General features: G+C 44.3%; 1 protein-coding gene across 4 annotated transcripts in view; it reads left to right on the plus strand.

Annotated features, from left to right (window-relative positions):
• Positions 1-3485: 3485 nt before the first annotated feature.
• DRP2 (dystrophin related protein 2) overlaps positions 3486-25605 on the plus strand; it is a 35815-nt gene continuing 13695 nt past the window's right edge. For 3 of the 4 annotated variants that reach the window (XM_039330552.1, XM_039330562.1, XM_039330570.1), the window contains exons 1-13: positions 3486-3947; positions 8674-8827; positions 15881-16014; positions 16107-16263; positions 17192-17312; positions 18496-18764; positions 19428-19574; positions 19887-19965; positions 20442-20502; positions 21262-21323; positions 21939-22013; positions 23808-24009; positions 25025-25110. In XM_039330552.1, the coding sequence (XP_039186486.1) occupies positions 8720-8827; positions 15881-16014; positions 16107-16263; positions 17192-17312; positions 18496-18764; positions 19428-19574; positions 19887-19965; positions 20442-20502; positions 21262-21323; positions 21939-22013; positions 23808-24009; positions 25025-25110 (1501 nt within the window). In that variant the 5' untranslated portion in view covers positions 3486-3947; positions 8674-8719. Of the gene's footprint in view, positions 3948-8673; positions 8828-11534; positions 11627-15880; positions 16015-16106; positions 16264-17191; positions 17313-18495; positions 18765-19427; positions 19575-19886; positions 19966-20441; positions 20503-21261; positions 21324-21938; positions 22014-23807; positions 24010-25024; positions 25111-25605 lie in introns of those variants that run through there. The other variant, XM_039330578.1, reaches the window with a different exon arrangement.

Genomic DNA, 25605 nt, shown 5'->3' on the forward strand with positions numbered 1-25605 from the left:
GTTGTTGTAGATATTCTTATATCCAATGTAGTTCTCACATTATGTCTTTCGGTAAGAACCACATTGACCTGTAAATTTTCTTTAATCTATCAGCCAGTATTGATGTAAATATTTTAGTCAAGTTAAATTTGGCAATAAAGCAATATTAGCCTCTTTCCAAGATTCTGGCACAGCAGATCCCTGCAAAATAGAACTCATCGTGCTTTTAAGCGGATGCAGAAGTTGGCCTTCTTAACATTTGTAGTATGAGCTTGTTATTTTGACAGGCCCTGGTGCTTTCTCTATTTTGACCTTTTTAATAAATTCTAATATTTCAAATATTGTAGAGCTTCTCATATATTTTTCCGAGATTGTGAAAACTTCTGTAAATTCTGTTTTTTCAAATATTCCATTTTTTTTCCCAGAGATACCTAACTTTTGTACAAATTTGCATAAAAATTATGAAAGGATTTCCAAATGCTCCCATTATCTGTTAACACAGTATCACGTTACTGAATCTTTAATATTATTTTCTTTTCTTTCAATCCTGATAGACCAACTATTGCTTCTCCCCTTTTCTCTTGGAATGGTAAAACGGCTTGCTGAGTATTCCAGCTGTGCTCATTCTGGCCTACTTGTGTTTCTGCTCTGCATCCCTAGTGCTATGAATAAATCAGGAATCCCTGATTTAAGAAAGGTGCAGCAGGATCCATTTGGAGAAATGAACGGTTTAAAGCAAAGCTTGACGGAGGGCGGTTGGTCTCCTGAGGTCTTTTAATTTTTCACATCCAGTGTACCAAGAAAATGGCTTAAAAGTTATTGGCTTCTTCCTCACCCTTCCGTCCAACTGGCCCCAGATCAGACTTTGAAAACAAGCCTAGTCTGACTTTCAGTATTGTTTCTTTTTATATCTTGTGATTCACTTTCATCTTTAGGCAATTTGAGCTCCCAGCTCCGACAGCAATTCTTGTAACAGCCTGGCTTTCACCCAGCTTGGTGTTCAAAGCCAAAAGTGGATAGTTCTCACAAATAGCAGATAAGGTAGTCAGCTTAGCTCTGGGATGTGTCTCTTCCTTTGAAGTTCCTCCATGCACAAGTTATCCTGCATATATAACATGTCAGGTTAATGTGCGGCCATCCAAATGTTGGAACTCCAATTACGAGAAGTCCTCTCTTGGCCAATAGGAAAGGGTCAGCTGCTGCTATCCAATAACAGCTGACAGGCTTGAGGTTGCCAACTCACGGGCCAGAAGCCAGCCTTCCCTGCAAGAAATTTAATTTTCTACATTCATGGAGAAGTCATAATTATGTGTGGCGTAAAAGGCTTGAGTTGGCATTTCCAAGTTAAGAAAAGCCACCAATAACAGGGTACAAATAAATACGCTTTACTTGTCAAGCCTCAGTGGCTCTACCACACAGCTTCCCACAAGTCATCTTTTCTGAATGAAAGAAGCCTTTGCGGAGACCTGCTGAGAACAAGACCGCAGTTCCAGCCCTCTGCCTATCTTTGTTGGTGCTCACCGTATTGGTTTAAACATAATTGTGCTTCTCTGTGATTGCTGTGGTTCCTCTTGTTCATTACCGCAGGCGGGAGAGACGAAACAGAGGTTTGCGGGAGAGAATTGAAGTCCAGGAAATTGAACAGGCATTTCTAAACAGGTTTTTAAGTCAAATGGATGACGTTGGGCAGCGGGGTGCCCAAAAGACCATGGAAAAAAAATTTGAATAAAGAGGATGGGAGAGATTCAATTGCCATTCAAGCCAATTCTGAGCAAAATGCACGGACACGTCCAATTTCATTTCCTGTCTTGTTCAAATGCTATATAGAGTGCTTTCAAACAGGATGTAATTGGAAATTTTCAATGATCTACCTCCATCCCAATGAAACATTTTGCAGAGTTGACAGCAAAGAAAGAGCAAACTCTGATTTACATTTGAATTCATATTTGCCTTGACCAGAGATGAACAAAAATTACAAAATATTGGGGCTGAAGACATCTCACCAAATTTTTTAGGACTCCATACTTCTCCGGGTTTTTGTTTTTTTTATCTGCTTAATTTCTTCTTGATTTCCTGACAACTTTGGGAGAAAGTCAGCTAGAGTACTCCCTCAAGGAATAAAGGACCAAGCTCAAATTATCCTACTTCAGAAACATATCTCTGGAGAATGCCCTAATGTTGGGTAAAGTGGATGGAAAGAGAAGGAGAAGACAACCAGCAACAAGGTGAATGGACTCCGTTACAGCAACCATGGGTGCTCCCTTAGAAGTTCTCAAGATGTTCTGTTAGGTACAGAATATCACAGACAAAATCTATTGGGTTGCAAAGAGTTGAGACCGATTTGGCACATAATCAATTGAGAAAAACTCTCCAAGGATGTCAAGTTACATGTTTCAACTGCTGTTTGAGCTCCGTGCATCTAATCTGCAAGCATCCTTACATATTCTTTTATCATAAATGGGTTATAGGTTGAATTAAACTTTAATTAAATAACAAGAGGGTTCTCCACCTAACAGTATTGATAACACAACTCTTTCTAGCTGCTGGTTTTCCTCCAGTCTATTAATGGGGCACTGTTGTAACTGATTGGGACTATTCCCATAAAATTTCCACCAGCCAAGCACTTAAGATTTAAATTTGGGATGCTTTATGTTCTAGTTTTTAAAGCTTGCATTTTGCATCTGCCAATAGTTTGGTTTTTTTTAAATAAAAGTTTATTTTTTAAAAAATGTGCTGCTCAGTGTCCATATAATTTTCCAGCCAAGTTATGAGTTCAATAACATGATCTTCGCTTTTATCATGGAATAAAAACCAGAAGCCAGAAGCAAAATCAGTTTTTGGCATGTTTATTCCTTTTATATCCTTAGTGCCGTCTCCTAACTTACCATCTGATTATCAAATTCCCAGGGGGGTCCCCCAGTTAATTCCTCTGCTATCAACGTCCATTTTATTTATCTGCCCACATGTACAATCTGCCATTTTCGGGGAGCGATAAAAACGGACCCATAAATCACGGCCCGAGCCGAGAAATGAAATATCACCTAACCAATTTGGCTTGCCTAGAAGAGGCAAAAGGACCATCAATAACCTGGGATGGGGTGGGGTGGGGAGGCCATTCCAAAGTGGTGGGGGCCCCTATTGAGATACCCAACCTCCTCCCCCACAGCCCACCAGTGGGGAGGGGACCTACCACCACCACCTCCAGCAACTGCTTGGAGGAGGGGGGAGATTTTCCTCCAGCAACGCCTTGGGGGCACCCAAAGTTGCCACCTCCCATCTCTCTCCCTCCCCCACCCCACCCCAAGCCAGCCAAGCTCCCCACCCCTTTGATTCCCCTCCCTTGCTCCAAGCAGGACCCCCGCCGCCGCAGGAGATTGGAGGGGGGGTGCTCTTCCTTCCCCTCGCCCCCTCGACACCGCCCTCCTGAAAGCCAGCAGCCCGGGCAGGGCGGGAGGCTGAGTGGGTGGGTGGGTGGGTGGGTGGGAGGCGCGTAGTCTCGCCCGGAGGAGGCGCGCGTGGAACGGCACGCCCCGACTTTGCCCACTCGGCGCCCCCGGTTCCAGAGCAACCCCGCCGGTCCGCGCCGGAGGAGAAGCGCCCGCGGCGGCAGGGGTCAGATTCCCCCCTCCAGCCGCCGCCCCCGCCGGGGTCGCCCCCTGCTTGCTGTCTGCCTCGGCAGAAGGGCCGTTTCCACCACCACCTCCTCCTCCTGCTGCTGCTCCTCCCGCCGCTTCCTCGCCGACCGGCTCCGGGTGCAGCCCGTTGGCTCTCGCGGCAGCTCTCTCGCCGCCAGGGGCCAGCAGCAGCGTCGAGCGACCTGCTGGGCATCTCCGCTTCGTCCTTCCCGGGGCGATGCCATCGCCTGGCCAGGCTCCGGACGCTGCTGGGGCCCCCGGAGGGAGCGCCGATCCGGGCAGGCTCAGCAGCAGCTGCCGCGTCTTCCCTTGCCCGCCGGGAAACCCCCCCAGGTAGGCCGGCTGGGGTTGGAGAAGGCGAGCATCCTTCCGCCTCCACCACCATCACCACCATCCTCATCCCCTTCTTCTTCATCATCATCATCAGGCTCTGTGTTTCCCCCTCCATCCTCTTCCTCCTCCCTCCGGGCGTCCTTGCCAGTTGCGGGAGGCAGGGTCTCTTTTTTCCGTCTCCTCGTTTTCAGCACCCCCCCACCTCCCCCCCACCCTTCCCAATTTCACGACGGGTTTCCCACTGAGATGTTCTACAAGCCCAGCCTGGCCGGGTTTTTATCCCAAGAGAAGAAGAGCAGCCAGCCTGTTTAGCAGGAGCGGCGCGACCCGGGCTCCTTTCCTCTCCCCCCCCTCAAATGAGGTCCCCGAGCACCCTGCCTCTTCCCTGCAGCCCCCTCCCCGAATCTTCCCAGAGAGGGGGGAAAAAATGATCAAGTGATCCTTGGGTGGTTAGGAAAAAGGGCCGGAACTTTGCTCAGATGCGATGGGAACAGGGCGAGAGACAACACCCTAAATAAGCTTGGATGCCTGGCCGTCAGAATCCCCTTCAGTGTTTCTTTTCGGGGCTCTGCCATTCTCGGGGGAGGGTCTACGTGAAGGGGCTCTACGTGAAGGGGGGGCAGATAAGCAGGATAGTCTACTTTTTGGGGAGGGTACGAATCCAGATTAAGTGCTACCTTGAAAAGGTGACCGGAAACCAATGAGATAAGAGGAGACATTACCAATTTCAGGGCAGGCTGGCAAGAATTGGAAGAGAAAACTGGCAAAGGACGGCTTATGTTTTAATCTTTAAAATCACAACGAGGCATTTCCAAACTAGAGGTGCTTTCCATCAAGCATGCTAGGTCCTTTTGCTTTAAAATAAAAAGAAAAAAGAAAAAAACGACTCTTTGACCTAAGCTGATCCTGCAGCCCTAGTATCAAGAGGGAATCAAGCAAATAGAGCTTGAAATCAAAAGGAATGCGTGAATACACATTTATTGTGGTTGGTTTCAGGGGTTTCCCGATCATTTCAGTGAGGTTAATGCTGGGTCAGCTGTATTTTTTTTTTAATTAGGGTCCTCTTTTAATTTTGTGCAAAAGGAGAGCATCATCACCCTACAGATTACAAATAGTAAGCTGGTCCAAGAAACTGGGTACACACACATTGTCACGCAGACTGAAGCCTGGGGTTGCCCACACCACTCCAAGTTTTGCTTGCAGCCTCCAAGGCCCTCTAGAAGTTTCTCCAAATCAAAATATTTCACAGGACAGAAGGAGGGAATTATTAAGAAGGATGGGAAACGATATGAAAGACATTTCATCTTGTTTGAAAGGAATGTTAATCAAACATGAACCTTGTTTTCTATTCTGGCGCCATTTTATTATTATTATTATTATTATTGGAGACTGACTCTTTAGCACATCATTCCAAAATCAAGAAATTTTCAGCCTAAAACAATGTTATCCAGCCCAGTCCTGCCCTGAACTTTCTTGAATAAATCATTCTTGACTGTATTTGCAAAACCAATTTAGATTATTTGCCAAATCTGATGTATCTTAACCTGTCTTTCGTAGCAGGAGAAATCTTTTGACATAGAAGAATATTTCTTTCTGAGGTGATGATTTTGGTATCTTTGCACACAAAGAACTAAACAGATTGACTGACCCATTGCACCAACTAGTGTTCAAAATATTCCATAGAATCGTGGGTACTCCATCACTGGAGATTTTCAGGAAGAGACTAGACAGTTACCTGTCTGAGATGGTATAGGTTCTCCTGCTTGAGCAGGGGGCTGGACTAGAAGACCTCCATGGTCCCTTCCAGATCTATTCTATTCTATTCTATTCTATTCTATTCTATTCTATTCTATTCTATTCTATTCTATTCTATTCTATTCTAATCTTGAGGTGCTTTTCACTAACATCAGCTTTTCAAGCTATAGAAAGAATGGCACTGAGCCTCCAAACACATAGCTACACAATATTTTGATTGCTTCCTTTTTAATTAAGGGGATCAAATGGACCAGAAATAAATGAAGGTGCAAAGGCTAAAGAAAATTATCTTAGAACAATTGGAAGCACTAGCTAGAAAGTAGAAAAATTTCCGAGCTAGTGAGATGGGACAGTAAAAGTTCAAGAGCATTTGAATTGTGCACTAGTCTACCTCTTACTTTAAAGAATCCAATAAAAATAGTGTAGATGTATTAGGACAGGAGCCCATAATATTTCTTTAGCTAGCAAAAGACTGTCCACAGAGACTGGTGGTGGAATTTCTGGATGGCATGGTGTTATTCTCACCACAAACGAAACTGGAAATTAGCCAACCGTACAATATTTCAGCCTGGCATGTTATTCATGTATAGTACGTTGTGTGGTCTAAGGTGGTTGAGTGAAAGGAGGAAACAGAGGTTATTACAGGTGAGCTAGTTGAGTGAACGCAACCTAGGATAGGTAGACTGTAGCCCTTCCATTTTTCTGCTCTTTTGAGTTATTAGCTAGAGATGTTTGGGATTCAATTAGATCTCTTATTTATAAATCAGTCAGACCTGCTTTGTCATTTCTCCTTAAACATCACTCTTTTACTCTTTGGGGTAAATTATGTTTTAATTATGATGCGGGGTGGAATAAATTACAATGACTGGCCTCATGTAGCACTTCCTGTCATTAATGTGCTTTCAAAGAATCTGATAGTTCTTTAACTCATATAATTTGGTCTTGCTCTGTTAGGGCTTTGTTCTATTTTCACATTAATACATATGTTAATCACCATGTTATGCTAAATATTTCACTCTTTTTCTTTCCCATGTTACCATTATTTGATCTAAACCTTTTACTTTACATTTCATGATTGTACGTTGTACGAAAAGCTACGTTTCAAAAACAACCTTTTGAAAAATCCCCCTAAACAAATTCTATTGAAGTCTTTACTGCAAAAAGCTTCAATGGGATTTCTTTCTAGCTAGAACTCACAGAAGTCCTGACAGTGTCTAGAAAATGCCTTGTGTTTTATCTCTGTCTCTGACACTAACAACTGGAAAAGCAAAGTACAGTACTAAAAGTGAAAAGGAATCTATTCTACACAAACGCCTCCCAAATCATGCTGTGGTACTTGGAAAAGAGATGCTCACAGCCCGAGTAGAATAATAGTAGTAATATTAGCAATTGAAACAGTGGCTTTACAAGTAGAGCTATTTACTCTCAAAGTGCACAAAGCAGAGAAATTCATTCTTTTGTTCTGTGATGCTGTTATTTGCTCATTTAATCACCTTATACGCTGCTTTGATACAAAGGAGACCCTAGCTAGCATACTATACGTAGTTGGATTAATAATAATGAGAATAACACGCCAGACTTAACAACTGTTGATAACAAAAGACAAAAAAAGTATGGATAATGGATGTGGCAGTACATGGAGAGAGCAGAACAGGAGAGAAAGAATTGAGAAAGAAAGAATACAAAGACTTGCAAGTAGAAGTGGAATGTGGCCGAGAAAACTACAGAAAGTAGCCTCAGTTGTCACGAGTCAACACTGGCTCAAACGTTTACATACAACCACATTACACATAGATACACAAAGTTGCTCTGCACCCGATCTCCAGAGAGAGGCACTCAAAGATTTGCTCTGTTTGATTTGATGTCGCTTCCTACAATCTTTCAGAACTTCAAAACTTTCCATTCATTTCCCATTCTTCGTCCAATGGCTTTCTAGTGTTCCTTTTCAGTCTCCCACAAGCCATCTATTTCATCTGGTTTGAAAAAGTGGGCTGGGGAGGGAGACCCCAGGGAGATTCTTCTTCCAGGATGTGCCCATTTTAAACAATGCCCTCCCGAAGAGCAAGCATGCGAATTGGCTTTGTAGTCCTTGAGGGGAAGCTTCCAAACAGCAAGAGGTGAGATAGATTTCCTACCAAAACAAAGGCTTTGGAAGTCTAGACTTAGGGCTTCAGGCTGTTCCAGGCTGAGGGACTTTTTCGTGAACTAAGTCAATAATATATACAAATAAATAAATTCAATCAATTATAAAACCTGGCTCTGCCAACTGGCTTGGGGTCCCGTAGGGATGTCCCCTTCTGGAGGTGGTTAATAGGTTTTTAAACAGTGTTTCTCAACCTTGACAATTTTAAGGCATGTGGACTTCAACTCTCAGAATTCCACAGCCAGCATTGCTGGCTGTGGAATTCTGGGAGTTGAAGTCCACATGCCTTAAAATTGTCAAGGTTGAGAAACACTGGGTTATAAGATCGCACCTCCACCCCATCTACGAATTGGCCCTTTGTCTCCACATTCTCCTTTTACAGGATAATTTTTCCTGAGAAAAATTAACCAGTGGGACGGCTTGCCTCCGGAAGTTTGGGTGCTCCATCACTGGAGGTTTTAAGAAGAGATTGGATAGCCATTTGTCTGAAATGGTGTATAGACTCTCCTGCTTGAGCAGAAAGTTGGACAGGAAGACCTCCAAAGTTCCTTCCATCTCTATTACGCTATCTTCTTTCCAACGTAAATTTTAATGCTTTAACTTTTAATGCCTGAATGTTCTTAACCGTTGCTATTTTTAATATTGGAAGCTTGATTGTGAGGGTGGGCAGCATATAAATTTAGCAAACAAATAAATAAATCCTGGGATCTCCGACAGGGGCCTGGGGAATTCTGGGTGTTGCAGTCCACATATCTTTAAACAGCCAAGGTAGATCCCGTGGAAAGACCGAATAACGCTTCTGTCCTTCATCTCATGTCTTCCTTCCAGTTCCCACTGCTCAGCTCAGGCTTGGTCCTCATGAGCAACTGTTCTAATGCAGCCAATGGTCATGCAGGGATGCTCATTCACCCTCCCCAGATGTCGTGAATGGCACACCACCGGGACATCCCGTCGCAACAGCACTTCCTACCCTCAGTCTCAGGTAAGACCTTTCAACTCCAGCCAACATCTGTCTTCTTTGCCTTACCTGTGCAAGGGGTTGCTCTGTGGCTTCGCACTTCACCTTCATGGATCGGATAAAGAAAAAGATCCCTAATTTGCAGCCATGGAAGCCGGCTTGTAATATGGGCACCACCCTTGAATTTCATTTCTTTCTTTTTTTCTTATTGTTTCGAGACCCTGCAAGGGTTGAACATCAACGGTTTCTAAAGAGCATCCTCAACATTCTGTGCTCTCCCTTAAGCCTCTCTCCTAATTTCTTTATCCACCTAAAAGAAATCAAACTCACACTTTCAGAGAGAAAAGAAAAGAGGACGGTGATTCAAGGTGGCATTCCCTTACGATAACATTTCAAAGAGGATTCTGCCTCCGTTTCCTCTTTTCTCTTTTTGAGAACCACAAATGGCACAGGTTGTTCATTTGTATTCCGCCTTTATTGTTTTTACAAATAATTCAAAGCAGGGAAGACATGGAACACGTCTCCCTCCTCCTATTTTCTCCACAACAATAACCCCTGTCAGGTGGGTTAGGCTGAAAGAGAGGGACAGGCCCAGAATTACCCAGTTGGCTTTGATGGCTAAGGTGGGACTAGAACTCAGAGTCACCTGGTGATTAGTCCAAAGTCACCCAGTCAGCTTTCATGCCTAAGGTGGGACTAGCACTCACTGTATCCTTGTGACTGGCCCAAGGTCACCCAGTTGACTTTCATGACTTGAAAGGCAGGACTTGAACTCACGGTCTCTGCTTTCTAGCCTGATGCCTTAACCACTAGGTGTCAAAGCAGAAACATGTGATGTTAGACTCTCTAATAAAGGTTCTTTAAGGTAAACAATGCCTCAAAGTTCTTTGAAGAATTTCATCTGTCGGAACTATGACACTACTAGGCCAATGCACCGTTGAGGGTAGAAATGGACCAACAGGTAAATACAATAAGCGTTTTAGTGGTGTGCGTATGTGAATCTTCCACGTTTTCATATTTTTGTATGTCACTCGAGGGGAAACAGGCAACTCATTGGTTTTTTTTTTAAAAAAAATTGGTGCTGAGTGACACATATTCACAATACATACTGTATTATATTATTTTACTATTTTGGTAGTTCCTCCATAAACATCCGTTGGACAAGGCCAGTACAACATGCAGCCGAGCTTCAGTGGCTCTCTTCCTGCCTAGCTGGTCTTCTGTTTTCTAGTCCAGCCTTAGCCGGTGACCAGGGTGGCTGAGAAATACTATCCGAGGTATTTGAAAAATGCAAGGCTTGGAGATGTTTCTCAGTACCATCCGTGATGGTTTGTAGAAGGTCATCGACAATGAGAGGTTTAGCCCTCAGAAGGGAGAGAAAGCGAGGCAGAGGGGTCGGGGTAGCACATCAAGCACAGCAGGCTGGTTGAGGGGACGAGAAGGAGGCAGAAGTAAGGGGGGATTTTTAATCCCGTGCTTGTAGGCGAGTTGCAGCAAGGAAATGCCCTTTGGAACAAAAATCTGTGGGAGACGCTTGTTGATGGGAATGGAATCCTCTGGGTGAAAACAATGCATGTTTTCCTTCTTGGGTGCTATGGATTGGAGGCCAGCCACACATTCCTGCTCTCCCCAGGGAAAACAGCGACTCTCCAAAGGTTCCAGAGGTCAGCAATGCCTCCTTTCCCTCAACCACATACCACCCACACCCCTTCACAGGCTCAGAGACAGAGTGGGGGCAATCTGTGAATCCCCCACCCAGAGCTGCAGAAGTGCAATTCTCTTGAGTAGCCCCAGACAGGATGGTCCATGTACGTTAGCAAAGAGTGGAGACTCAGGAAGACCCTTCTTGCCTCTAGGATCGATTTCAGGAGAATGGGAATTGGAGTCTTGACCTAGGACAGCAGTCAGGGCAAAGGGAGGGGGCTCATGTGCCTTTAATAGCAGGCTGGGAAAGTAGCTTTGCAGAGCGAAGGCCAGTGGGCAGTGGTCCCTGATTTGCACAGCTACTAAAGATGGATGGATGAATCCCATCCTTTTGCTCCTGCTTTCAATATTTCGGTTCCTGCTTTCATCCCGTCGCTCCCTTGAATATTGGGGAACTAGGAGGAAGGCTGAGAGGAGGCAATGGCTCTTCTACCATGCAGTTGAAAGCTTCCGCTGCATGGGCTCCATGGCCGTGTGGTTGAACACTTCTCCCGTCACACTCTAAGACCCTCAACCATTGTTGTAGAAGAGGACTTCTTGCTACCTCGAACTTACTGATTCTGTAAGGGCTACGTGAAATGCGATGTGGAGTCTTCATTTCAAGCCCATTTCTAGCAGAGACCCTGCCCCACCTGCCCAACCCCTCCCCGCCTCCCCTCCCCGTGCCTAGAAGATCTCAAAGGCCATCCCAACGCCAAGCTTCCTTTTGTCTGAGTAAGGCAAAGTCAAGCGTGACTCTCACACGTGTCCGTGCCTGGGGGACCCATAACATTTCAGCCTTCCTTGCCCATAAGCTGTTCTAAGTTCTCTCTTGCTGTCCCCCTCCCTCCCCCGTCCCTCCGGAGTCAAAAAATGGCTTGGAAGTTGCTGGAATTCCACCTAGACAAAGCCGTGATTCAGAGAGAGAACGGTGGTTGTCATTTTGCCGCCACCTCCTGCAGATTCCAAGAGGGTCACAGCCTGAAGGCAGCAAGTCTTTGGGCCCCTCCTGCCCTCCCTCCCCTTTCTGTCACTGCTCCCTCCCCCATTTCTTTTCAACTTTTTGGGTGCTTTGGAGATGTAGGGAGGTGACAGCCAGGCAAGGCTTCCTGATGGAGCTCTTCACCCACTTCTGAATAGGTGAGCCACGGTCCACGGAGGCCGAATGCCGGCCTTGATCTAAAAAAAAAAAAGCCATCATGCCTAGATTGGGTATGTGGATGGGGGAATGAGGGAGGGGTGAGTGGATCAACCAGAGGGACTTCTGTTGTAACCAGCGACTGATATGTTGAGACTGAAGCTGGAAAACTGCATACACCTAACTCAAGAATATTTGATGTCAAGGGAGGAAGACATGAAGAACGTCCCATTTCACACTGAGCCATTGCACCTATTCTGGCATTTCTGCACGAACGGTGGATATCTTTTGTGGCTCTCGTACCCAGTCAGGTTCTTTTCCAGTTGACCTCTGAGGTTGCTTCTTCTGTCCTTCTTCTTTAAAAAATTTGGATTCTGATAAGAGTTCCTCTCTTGGGCTCTGGGTAGCTGGAATGGTTACAGAGCAGGTCGTTAGTCTGCCTGGGCACGTGGAAAATCCCAGGGGACCACAGCAAGATGCACCACAGCAAGATGCACCGGCTTTGATGTGAATGATTTATAAAGGGCATCTTTTTAAGCTGGAGCTCTTTCTCTCTCTCTCTCTCTCTCTCTCTCTCTCTCTCTCTCTCTCTCTCTCTCTCTCTCTCTCTCTCTCTTCATAAATCTGTATTGCTTTTGATGCTGTGGTGTGTATTAGGATGGAGTTGGTCAAATCAAGCCTGGCTTGAAATGGGCACAGCAGTGCAAACTCTGCCAAGGGGAGGTTGTTTTGGCTATATTCAGGGTACACCCCTATGGAATAAGAATGAAAGTTTTTAACTGTTACAAATGGGGCAATGCTCCAGAAAGTTAGAATAGGGGCTCTACTAGCATGGAAAGATTTTTAGAACGTGGAGGAACTCTTTGAAATGGCCCTTTTGCTATCTCTATCTCCATCTCTATCATGTCTGTCTGTCTATCATTTATCTATCATCTATCTTATCTATCTATCTATTTATCTATCTATCGATCTATATCGATCTATATCTATCTCTCATCTATCTATCTATCTATCTATCTATCTATCTATCTATCTATCTCTACCTATCTCATCTATATCTATCTCTCATCTATCTTCTATATCAATCTGTCATCTATCATTATTTTCTTTCTCTCTCTAATCTTGTTTCTTTAATCTGCTTTATCTATCTATCATGTCTCTCTCTCACTCTCTCTCCCTTTCTATTGCTCTCTCTCTTTGCATAAAATTATTTCAAGTCTCCAGTTAATAACCTTTAATTTGCTGAGTGAAATTGCTCATCTCCCTCCCCCTCTCTAAATTTCCTTCCCTGATAAAATAATTCCTTAATGGCCTGTGATAGAGGCATAATGTAAAATGTTACAAGGTCTTATTTGAACAAGATTTTTTTTTTTTTTTAAAAAAAAAAACCTCTGTGGTAGGAGACTGTATAGGAGAAATCCTCCATTCTGCTACTTAACCAGACTTCTAACTGGGTTTGTGCTTTGTAAGAGCCCGGTTCCTTCAGACTGTGGAATATTAGGGCAGATAAGGCCTCTCTCAGAAGTAAACCTTCCATGAAGAAGTTGATGATGCTTAAATGTAGCTGTGCTGAAACGCTTGGGACAAAGAACTGCAGACGGAAGCAGCACTAAAGTGTTCCATTTTCTGTGTCACTAGCATTTGCTCTGCAGTAATACTGTCTTTGTAGTGAAATTGCTCTTTAATTGCCAAATGAAAAAAAAAAGGAAGGCTTTTCTAATTGACACAACAGAGATCCACTGCATCTCCCATTGGGAATCAAATCAGGATCCTCCTTGAATCCAACCTAGGGTGTCTGAAGAATATCAGTTGCTATCTACCATTTTGAAGCCCCGTTTTCCTCCCTGACATCTTTGATATTTTTCAGCAGATTAAAAAAAAAAAATACAAGAAGGTGACAGGTGATTATTATGGTTCGTCATACAGTCAGCCAGATATTCAGACTGGATTTGATATTTTTATTCACCTATTGTGTCCTTCCCAAGGACATTGTTAGCAAATGTCGCTTGGCGGTATTAAAGATACCATTGTAGGATGTGAGCTAGTCCAAGTGAAGCTGCCTTTTGCAACTGACCGATGGTGATTTTTGTCAGTACCAGTGGTGTTCAAATGATGCTTCAATTGTTTTCGGATTGCACCAAAAACACCAATTACTATGGGTACCACTCTTATCGTTGTTATTATTATCCCATTTATGTGCTGCCCGTCTCATGGTTCAAAGCAACTCTGAGCTGGGAAAGGCTAGCATATAATACCAACAGCCCGATGGTAGTTTTTGTAAAAAAAAAAAAAAAAAAAGATAATCGAAATGAAGGATTCGGGAGAAGCAGCTTCTTAGGCGAGATGACAAACGTGTTGTGCTTCCTTAGGTGTCATTTGCTTGCAAATCTTTTTGGGGCTGGAGGAAATTTGCTACATTACCTAAAGAAAAGTCATTTGGTCCAATTGGGGTACTTCTGTTTGCGATTGCTCAAATGGATGAAAATCGAAAATAGACATTTTGGGGAATGCATACCCCTGAAATAAAGCACTGCTGTGAAATGCACCCAGCTGAAACAGGGAAATGGTGCTGTTTGGTGCTTATGTTGCCAGACTCCCTCTGTGTCGATCTGGCACAAGGGAGCCTGCAGAGAGGGAAGCCAACGTGAATCTGAGAAAAGGCAGTGCAAGAAGCTAACACAATGGCAGACAAATGGTGAAATACCCTCCAGAGGTCCCCTTCCCCAGTTTTAAACGCCTACAACACCTTATGGCAAACTTTGAGTAAATGGAAGGGGTGCAAAAATCTGTTTGGACCATCTCGGTTTATAATAATCTGGGTCAAATCTTCGGAATACAAACTACGACCTGGGTCAAAACATAACCACAATAAGAGAAAACAAGTAATTCAAAGTGTGTGTGTGTGTTCTGTAGTTGAATAGCAACAAGCTGAACAGAAAAAGTGGGCAAAGGTAAAGTCTCCCTTGAGTTGAGGTCAACTGCTGATGGCTTCATGGAAGCATCTTTATAGCTTTATTGGAAAATGGGATATGGAACATGGAAGTGGTTTCCTGATGTTTTCTTCTGGGATATTTTTAAACACTTCTCACTTTAGCCTTCAGCCAGGGATGGGATTTTATCCAATGATCAACCAGCCCCAGATCTGTTCCATTGTTTGAGATCAGCCAAGGGCACATAGGTAGTGATACTCCCTAGATCAGGGGTAGGCAACCTTGGCTCTTTTATGACTCGTGGACTTCAGCATAGCTGGCTCAAGAATTCTGGGAGTTGAAGTCCACAAGTCATAAAAGAGCCAAGGTTGCCTACCCCTGCCCTAGATGGATGCTCTGCACAGTATCTTCTGTGCTTTTGTTTTTCATTAAAAGAACTTGAAACAAGGAAATCAGATAAGACAAGATACCTGGCAGGCATAAGGCAAATATAGTCATAATGGGGTCCACAGGTTCCATAATTGGAGCCTGATAGTTAGGACATTGATTCTGTAACTTGAATAGGAAGAGGTAAAAGAGAAGCAATAGCTGACTAATCTCTTAGCCAGTTTATGGTAGTGATGATGGTGATGTTTATGTTAATGTTGGTGTTGGTGTCAACGTTGACATTGATGTTGATGCTGACAGTGACGACAGTGTTGATGTTGATGTTGACAATGTGGACATTGATGTTGACAGTGACAGTGATGATGAGTAGAGCTAGTTCTGAGGCATGATACTATTTACTGTATAGAAAGGAATCCACATTTTGAAAACTATATGATGATCTGGGTAGCTTTACTCCAAGCAAACGTTTGCCATGAGCTGCTGACTCTCCATCACTCCATGAAGTGTACTCCCCTCTTTGAAATGCTGACTACCACATTCAAGCACAATTTTGATTACTAATATTATTCTGCCTTTCTGCCCATGGGGTGCCCACAATAACACATAACTAAAACTCAAAGATCTAAATAATCATCCACCGCAGGGGAATCCTGCATGATGGCTGTATTATAGGAGTTGATTGGTATTCTCTCGCAATCTCGGTTTTTAAATTTTTCAATTTTAATTTGTACTTCAGTGTTTTAATACCTGTCATACTGTTTTAATTGTCCCTGAGGTTCTACGACAACCAGTGTCACGTTCTATGAGATAAGTAGCTATATAAATCTGCTAAATAAATAAATAGCAACTTATTTAGGGGGGGGGGGATGCCTGAATCAAATTGATTCTGTTCCCTTTGTGCTTCCCTTCCTTGACCAAGGTCTCTGTGTTTACCCTTAGGTTAAAACAGCCCGTGATGGCACCATACCGGCCAGTCTGAACAGGAAACCTCCAAACGGTGCTGTTGGGCCCCAGATGACTCTGGAAATGAATCTATGCTGGAATGAGATTAAGAAAAAATCACACAGCCTTCGGTGAGCACTTTCAAAAGGGCCAAGTGTAACTTGTCTTCAACGTCTTCTCTTTTCTATGCTCTCAGCATTCAACGTCTTCTTTGTCTTCTCAGGGCTCGCCTTGAGGCCTTCTCAGACCACAGTGGAAAGCTGCAGATTCCTTTGCAGGAGATCATTGACTGGCTTAGCCAAAAAGATGAGGAAATTTCTGCCCAGCTACCACTCCGTGGGGACGTTCCCCTGGTACAGCAGGAGAAAGAGAGGCATGCGGTAAGCATCAACAGTCCACACCAATCCTAGCATCAGACAGGACATCTGAGAAAGCCCTCAGAATCCACAAGAAGTTTCCAATCCCATCTCCCTGGCTGACTTTTTCCCCCAGTGAGCGAAAAAGTTGAAAATTTGTTTGTTTGTTTGTTTTATTGATTGATTGATTTTTATCCCACGTCTATGGAGATTCTCAATCATCTAGGTCAGGGGTCTTCAAACTTGGCCCATTTGAGACTTGTGGACCTCCAGAATTCCTCAGCCAGCATGCCTGGCTGAGGAATTCTGGGAGTTGAAGTCCAAAAATCATAAAAGGGCCAAGTTTGAAGACCCCTGATCTAGGTCATGGTTGTCCCTTTTCCACAAGGCAACTGACTTTCTTGGGGTTTTTTTCTTTGAAAAGCTTTCGCTTCTCATCCAAGCAACAACTTGTCGTCCAAGCAGCTTCTAAACTGAACTGAACTGAAGAAGCTTTTTGGATTAGAAGTGAACCATTTTCAAAGAATGAAAAAAAAAAAAAAACTCTAGGAAAGTCCAGTTGCCTTTTGGAAAAGCACCTTTGGGACATTATTTTCTCTCCACCTTTGCTATTTTTATAAATAACTCCTATTGCGTTTTTCTTCCATTTGCTCTTCTGGTCACTCAAGTAGAAGAAAAGAAGATACCAGTTGAGGTAGAACTTAATCAACCCCATAAGGTTCCTCTGATGTGTCTTTAGCTCATGTTGTGCTCAAGTGCCCTTCCAAAATCTAAATTGTGAAAGTCGCAAGGTTGACCCTTTCCAGAGTCCTAAGGCTGCCATTCCTAGTTAGTACGTAAGATCCAAAAAGAGTTGATTCAGCCAAAGACAATTGTGACTTTAAGGGCTCTGTCTTGTGCATGAACCCCTGGGGTTCCTTTCAGTTTTTCTGGTCTTCTCTCCCTGATGTAGGCCTTCATGGAAGAAGTGAAATCTCGAGGACCATACATTTATTCCGTTTTGGAATCAGCTCAAGTTTTCCTTACTCAGCACCCATTTGAAGAAGTGGAAGATGTAAATCTTGACAGCAAAGGTTGGCAAATCTGCTCGTTTTCTCAAGCCATCTGATCTTGTACTTTTCAACATTTTCTCTTATTCTTAACTCCTTCAGAATTTCAAAAGGCTGCCAGCTCAGTGGGTGGAGTATATCGACTTGTCGATTGGTCTTTCAACCTGACTTCTCATCTTGAAAAATAATCTCTCCAGCGGATAATAATAATCTCTTAGTGGATATAGCAGTGCCCTTCTGCCTTTCAAAGGGATATCTTAGGGAGAACTTTATTAATAGCCTATAGCTTAAAAGCCCAGCCCAGGAAAAGACCTTTAGTAGGAGAAGGTTACACAGAATAATAAGAACTTTTCTGAAGTAAGTAGGAAAATGGAATATTCAGAATTAGGCAGCCTAGCGGACCCAAATAATTGATAGCCAGTTATTTCAGGCATAGTACTTCAAAATAGTTGTTGTGTTGTCTTCTGTGGGATGCCAGCCAGCTAGCCATGATCTTCTCATGGATATTATTCCATTCCATTCTTCTTCTCCAAATCATTATCTTTCATTCTACATCCATCAAGTATGCTCTGTCTTCATTGAATGTTCAGGTGTGGTTTATTTTCCCCCTCACTGTCCACAGATTCTTCCCCCTTTCATGTAAATACATTTTTATACTTATTCACATTTGAACCTGAGATTCAATGCAAGGCAAGTTTCTGCTGTATCCATGAGATGAGTCTTCTGGTAAGGTCATAATCTCAGCAGACCCCACCATCCATGCAGAGGAAATGTGTACATTTGTGGATGTTAACCTGGAACCATCGTGAAGACAATGCTATTCAACCGTCCTTCCCCACCCCCATCTCCTCCTGTTTCTTTTTCTTCCCAAACCTTGTTTGCTTTCTATTTTTACCTACCGCTAATTTATTTATCACTGAAATATGTACAACTTCCTGAATCAGAAGCAGCATAAACTAAATGCCAGCTGCTGGTAATCACAAGTGGAAGAGAGTGATCACCCTCCTCTCCATGCTTGTGAGTTTCTGAACACCGTTGTATAATTCAGAATGTTCAGCTAGATGACCATTGGTCTGATCCTACAAGTTCTTCTAATATTCTGCTCTCCACTCTGACTGTTGAAAGTCCATCGGGTTTTCTGATGGCGCAGTTGCATTACTGGAAACTTAACATCAGATCTTCACCTTCCTTGATGCTCTCTTTCTAGATGTCTCCCCAAGACACCGGATCCAGAACATCAGCCGTTTTGTGTGGAAGCAGGCAACGGTGGCCAGCGAACTATGGGAGAAGCTAACAGCCCGCTGTGTTGACCAGCACCGTCACATTGAAAGGACCCTAGAGCAGCTGCTGGAGATCAAAGGGACCATGGAGGAGCTGAGCACCACTCTCAACCAAGCTGAAAGTGTGCAAGAGACATGGGAACCCATTGGAGATCTCTTCATTGATTCTTTGCCAGAGCATATCCAGGCCACCAAGGTAATCTTTCTAACTCATCTTGTACCTGTTCAGGTGATCTGGAGGGAAGGTTAGGGAGATGAAGGCACTGTAGACTCTAACATCTCATGTGCAATAGGGCACTAACTCTACAAGCACCTAAAGTGACGAGGGTCCAGTGTTCTGCCGAGTCAGGGCTGTAGAGCATTTACCACTTTGAAGACAGAAGTGTTTTATGTGATATGTGCCAAACATCAGTAGAGTAAGAGTTTGTGGAGAAGAACCCAGGATTTTCAAGGAGTGAAGTAGATGCTTTCAACGCTGCAAAGCTCAAGGCATCCATTTGATTCCTTACCGCCCCAACTTTTCCCAAATGCAAAAAAAGTCCCTGAGGACAGAAAAAGTTTGTTCATGAGCTTCATAGAATTGCTGTTCTATACTTTGTGCATTCCTCTGCTTAGTGATGGTTTGTTGAACAAACCACAATGACTGAATTCACACAACATATCCATCCCTAGATCATGTTATGCAATCACAGAATTACTAGCTGGAGATCAGAAGCTTGGCAGAGACCAAGATGGTATGTCAGGCACATTGGTCTAGGTTACTGATTAGTTGCTTTCTTTCTGTCTCTGTCTCTCCCCCACCACCACCACCATCAACTTTGATCTCACTACTATTTCTTGGGCTGATGTGGCTCCCCAGTTGGTCCAAGAGGAGCTCTCCCCCATGAAAGATGGAGTGAAACTTGTGAATGACCTTGCACATCAGCTGGCTATCTCTGATGTTCATCTGTCCATGGAGAACTCCCGTGCTCTAGAACAGATCAACACACGCTGGAAACAATTACAGGTGAGAAAGGGGGCAGGACAGGGCTTGGATCAACATGGTGCCTAGTCTGCTCTGCTTTTGACACCGGCCCCAGGTCCTCCACCCCTTCCCATCTTCCCAAAATATAGACCTGTGGACTTGGTAGACTTGGAACCCCACTTCAGCTTTCCCTGTGACTGTCCAATTTGGGCTACAACTCCTATCTTCTCCACTCTGGTGGGGTTCAGTGGTAGAACCTCTGGCTTCCAAGGGGCTCAGCCATGAACTGCTTGCTCAGACCGAAAGGCTGAACTTTTTGTACCACTTAGTTTGATGGGTTCATCTTCTGCACAGGTCTCCATCAACGACCGTCTGAAGCATCTTCAGGATGCCCACCGGGACTTTGGGCCAGGATCACAACACTTCCTCTCGAGTAGGTGCACTGTTGTTGTTTTTTTAATGGGGATTTGCTTTCTTTTTATATTCTTGTGGCATTTTATATACCGGTGGCATAGAATGAGAGCAAATTGTGCCCCGATCTAGCACTGATGATGTTACCTAGCTCAGAGGGCGCCAAGGACCCTACAGCCCCCTCTCTCCCCCTTCCTCTTCCTCTCTACAAACCCCACTCTCTTCTAGCACTGATAATATTACCTAATTTGGTAATGAAACGTCTGCAAGAAAACCACCAAGCTCAGAGAGCACCAAGAACCCCACAGTCGTTATCCTCCTCCTCCTCCACCTCCACCTCCTCCTCCTATCCACAAACCTCACTCCCTTTTAACACTGATGATGTTACCTAATTTGGTAATGAAACGTCTGCAAGAAAACCACCAAGCTCAGAGAGAGCACCAAGGACCCCACAGCTCAACCTTGAGCTACAAATATTCACTTGTTTTTCCTTTGCAGCCTCAGTCCAGGTCCCCTGGGAACGAGCTATTTCTCCCAATAAAGTCCCTTACTACATCAAGTGAGTATCAGGCCATGCCTCAGGAAGCTTTATCTTGCATTGTGACCTTCATTATTCTTAGCAAACCTTCAGCCCTCTTGCCGTATCCTTTTCTTTAAGCCTTCATTCTGCCCTTTGCAGAAATCAATATGGTTGATTTTTTTTTCTTGTACTAATCAGCTATATTCTCAATGGGGATTCTGCAGGAGGCCAAGATGTATTGTGTTACTTATATGAGTCTTGGACTCATGTTATTTGTTTCCATCCAAGCGTTCAATTTAAGTTTTATTATGACCCTATAACATTTCAGACAAATGGCTGTCCAGTCTCTTCTTAAAAACTTCCAGTGTTGGAGCATTCACAGCTTCTGGAGGCAGGTTGTTCCACTGGTTAATTGTTCTCACTGTCAGGAAGTTTCTCCTTAGTTCTAGGTTGCTTCTCTCCTTGATTAGTTTCCATCCGTTGCTTCTTGTCCTGCCTTCAGGTGCTTTGAAAAATAGCTTGACTCCCTCTTCTTTGTGGCAGCCCCTGAGATACTGGAACACTGCTATCTTGTCCCCCCTCGTCCTTCTCTTCGTTAAACTAGACATACCCAATTCCAGCAGCCGTTCCTTATATGTTTTAGCCTCCGATCCCCTAATCATCTTTGTTGCTCTTCTCTGCACTCTTTCTAGAGTCTCAGCATCTTTTTTACATTGTGGTGATGTAAAAAACTATGTGACATGTATAATTATAGTTGAAAGTAGCCTTATGACTTAGTTTATTATACTTTTTTTCCAGCCACCAAGCCCAGACAACATGTTGGGACCATCCAAAGATGACTGAATTATACCAAACGCTAGGTAAGAAAATCCTTGCCTGACCACCACAATTGAGCCCAACATTTTGGTTGTGATGTGAAACATTGGTTAAGGAGTTTGGGCTCATTTTAATGACCTTTTTTGCCACCATTGTTAAGTTATTAACACGGATGTTAAGTGAAACTGGCTTCCCTCATTGACTTTACTTGTCAGAAGGTGGCAAACGGGGATCACATGACCCCGGGAACATTGCAACCAGCACAAGTACCAGTCAGTTGCCAAGTGTTTGAATTTTGATTACGTGATCATGGGAATTCTGCAATGGTTGTAAGTGTGAGAATTGGTCATAAGTCACTTTTTTTTGGTGCCTCTGTAACTTTAAACGGTTAATCGAGAACTGCCTGCCATACCGTGTCATGGACAGTGGGAACTGCCAGTCCATAAACTCTAGAACAATCTTTCCCTGCATGTCACCCCCAAATATATTATGGCTACAATTCCCAGGCAGTGTGCCTGCTGAGAAAACCCAGGAGTTGCTGTGTTTGGATGGTCCTAAGAAGGAGAAGACTGTTCTGAGGAGCCAAGGCTCTCCGATTGTCAAGGGAAATAACGTGAAATCGATTGCTTCCTTTCTTTCTCTCCTTTTTGTTTTCTCAGCTGACTTGAACAACATCAAGTACTCTGCTTACCGTACAGCCATGAAGCTACGGAGGGTGCAGAAGGCTTTGAGACGTAAGCCCCGCCATTCCTTTGGTGCTCCTTCTGCCCACTCGAGTTGTATTTGCCTCTGATCGAATTCAGATTGGTCTGCACCATGAGCTTAATATGAGTGTCCTTAAAGGAGGTGTGCGTGTGCCGACTTGCCTGCACATCCATCTCCTACTTGATAGCGTTGTGTGGATATTAGAGGTCCACGGGCTTCCATAATTCCAGTTTGAAAAAGGATGGGAAAGACCATGGAAGATGGAAATCTTTCTCACTGCAGACTGGAAGAGAGTTGTTGTTGTTGTTAATTGCGAAGTCGTGTCCGACCCATCGCAACCCCATGGACAACGTTCCTCCAGGTCTTCCTGTCCTCTACCATCTTCTGGAGTCCATTTAAGTTCACACCTACTGCTTCAGTGACTCCATCCAGCCATCTCATTCTCTGTCGTCCCTTTCTTCTCTTGCCCTCAATCTTTCCCAGAATTAGGCTCTTCTCCAGTGAGTCCTTCCTTCTCATTCGGTGGCCAAAGTACTTGAGTTTCAACTTCAGGGTCTGGCCTTCTAAAGAGCAGTTGGGGTTGACCTCCTCTAGGACTGACCGGTTTGAACGCCTTGCAATCCAGGGGACTCGCAGGAGTCTTCTCCAGCACCATAGTTCACAGGCCTCAATTTTTTGGCGCTCAGCCTTTCTTATGGTCCAACTTTCACAGCCATACATTGCAACTGGGAAAACCATGGCCTTGACTATACACACTTTTGTTGGCAGGGTGATGTCTCTACTTTTAAGTATGCTGTCTAGATTTGCCATAGCTTTCCTCCCCAGGAGCAAGCATCTTTTAATTTCTTGGCTGCAGTTCCCATCTGAGGTGATCTTGGAGCCCAGGAAGACAAAAACTGTCACTACCTCCATTTCTTCCCCATCTATTTGCCAAGAATTGAGAGGGCCGGATGCCATGATTTTGGTTTTCTTAATGTTGAGTTTCAGGATTGATGGACAAGGTTTTCTTGGTAGCTATTGTCCTAAAGGTGCTTTTCCAAAAGGCAACTGGACTTTCTTGGTTTTTTTTTCTTTGAAAACATTTCACTTTTCATCCAAGAAGCTTCTTCAGTTCTCCTTTTGCTTCTTCAGATGAGAAGCAAAAATGTTTTCAAAGAAAAGAAACTAAGAAAGTCCAGTTGCCTTTTGGAAAAGCAACTTTGGGACAACCATGACTGGGAGGATTGAGACTCTCCATAGCACCTGTAACTCCTCCTACTGGCTTTGGAGGCGGGGTTAGGAAAATTACTCCGGTTCGCCCCCTTTTTGTGGAAGGAGTGTTCTATCCCAGTTCAAACTCTGCCTGTTCTAAAGCAGCAAGATCTCCAAAGATCCAAATTATTTGTGTCTTGAAAGGGCTGGGAAATTATCTGCCCTTGAGAATATAGCCATAGCTAAACTTTCATGCACAAACAAGGACATCTCACAATAGGTTGCTTTTCTGGTGCTGACCCCCACTTAGCAGTATGTGGGCTGCTGAAGTGCTGTAGTCTTTCAGGAAATAAAAGATCGCAACAATCAGGCAGAAAATAACAATCCAGGCACCACCAAGGAGGAAATTACACCTCCAAAGCAAGATATTTTATATATAAACAGGCACCAAACTTCACACCCCCTCACACTGATGATGCCTCCTAGTAGGGTAATGAAATGACAGAAAACACCAGAACTTGGCAATTCAACCCTGTGAATTCTCTTCTGTTGGGATGTGTTGTGTCTGCTTTGTTCATTTGTCTCCCACGATAATCTCCTGGTTTTGACCCTCCTTTTTTTTTTTTCACCAGTGGACATGATGACCCTGGCAACAGCCTTGGAGCTGTTTAATGAGCATGAGCTGCAGCCCAGTGACCACGTGATGGACGTGGTGGAAGTGATCCATTGCTTGACCTCTTTGTATGAGCGGCTGGAGGAGGAAAGAGGCATTCTGGTCAACGTCCCTCTCTGTGTGGACATGAGCCTGAATTGGCTGCTCAATGTTTTTGACAGGTACTGGGGACAGACAGCCATAACAAAAGCTTGTTAAAACGTTTCTCTTTGGGACTTTTACTTGTGAGAAAAGCAGTCATTTCCTCCTTCATCCCTGGGGCATGAAGGAGATCATTATTGTAGGTCTGTATCAAAGCATTGTCACCTTTAAAAAGCTCCATAGCTTGGGACCAGGTTATCTGAGGGACCATCTCTTGCTGGTTACATCCACCCAACCCACTAGAGCAGGGAAGCAAGGCATGTTGCGAGTCCCACATCTAAGGAGTTACAACTGGTGGGACCCAGAAGAAGGGCCTTCTCTGTGGTGGCTCCCTCCTTTTGGAATATCACCTCTGCGGAAATTAGACTGGCCCCCAACTTGACATTCTTTCATAAGGCCCTGAAGACAGTTTTGCCGATATAGATTGGGGTTTTACTGCTTGTAAGCCAAACAAAGTCACTGCGAGGGAGTGGGCAGCGCTGTAGATTTTTCAAATACATAAATAAAATACATCAATCGTTTTGCACACTGTCCATAAAACAAACCATCCTCCATGCTTCTCCTTCCAAGACTGGAAGGAGTTCATCCAAGGGACGAGAATCTATGAGTTATATTAATGACATTTATTAGAGGAAAATTAAAGCCACAAGAATTCCAGCAGGTTCTCCGCCTTAAGATATGGGCTTTATGGCAGCAAAATTCTCACCCGTTCCAGCTGGGCTCTTTCAGGATCTGTTCATTGTTTGGGCTGTTGCTGTTTTCTTTTATCCGTGTGGGAAAACCGCAGTAAAATTCAGACTTGTAGGGGACATGGGAATTTGAACTGAACTGGAATTTGTTCGCTTCTCCTCTCTCGCCGCAGAGGGGAGGCTTAGAACTATGCATGGAAATTGCAAGGAAGCAGATGGCGACTAAATAAAAAGAAGCTTTGTGAAGGCTGAGCAGGGCTCCCCATTCTTCTGACAAGCTAGCAAAAGATGGAGCTTTTATCGTGGAACAGAAGACGAATGTTTCACCCCGCTCCTTTTCTTCCAGTGGGCGCAGCGGGAAGATGCGGGCCCTCTCCTTCAAGACGGGCATTGCTTGTCTCTGCGGCACGGAGGTGAAGGAGAAATTCCAGTGTGAGTCACTCTGCAGAAGCCGGCTGGTGGAATCCGAGGGGGAGGCTTCCAGATTTAGCAAAGAGAGAGTCAAGGGCAGCTGCATCCAAGAAACGGTCCTTGGTCTGGATGGCAGCCATATTTCATAGCTCTCCAGCGTGGAGGGTGCTCTTAATTTTGGCAGGGGAAGGAAGCTTCTGTACCAATGGGCAGCGCTATAGGGAACAAACCAGAATGGGCCGTCCTGCCAGAGGTAGATCTTCTCCCAATTCGGGGTCTTCTTCTGTTCCAAGGAAGAGAATTTCTTAGGGAATGCCCTGGAGTTTTAAAGAAGGCCATTGTTTTCTCCCCAGATGCTCCTTATTGAGGAGCATCTGAAGAGGAGTATCTTGAGGGTTGGGATGGCTCAGTGGTTAAAGATGGTGAACTTGTGAGCTGGAAAGCTGACGGCCCAAGTTAGAGCCCCGAGCTCCATGCAAAAGGGTGAGCTCCCACTACTTGCCTGAGCTCCTGACC

This window comes from Crotalus tigris, unplaced genomic scaffold, assembly GCF_016545835.1.
Source record: "Crotalus tigris isolate CLP2741 ecotype Arizona unplaced genomic scaffold, ASM1654583v1 scf7180000017622.5263843, whole genome shotgun sequence".
Taxonomy (NCBI): Eukaryota; Metazoa; Chordata; class Lepidosauria; order Squamata; family Viperidae; genus Crotalus; species Crotalus tigris.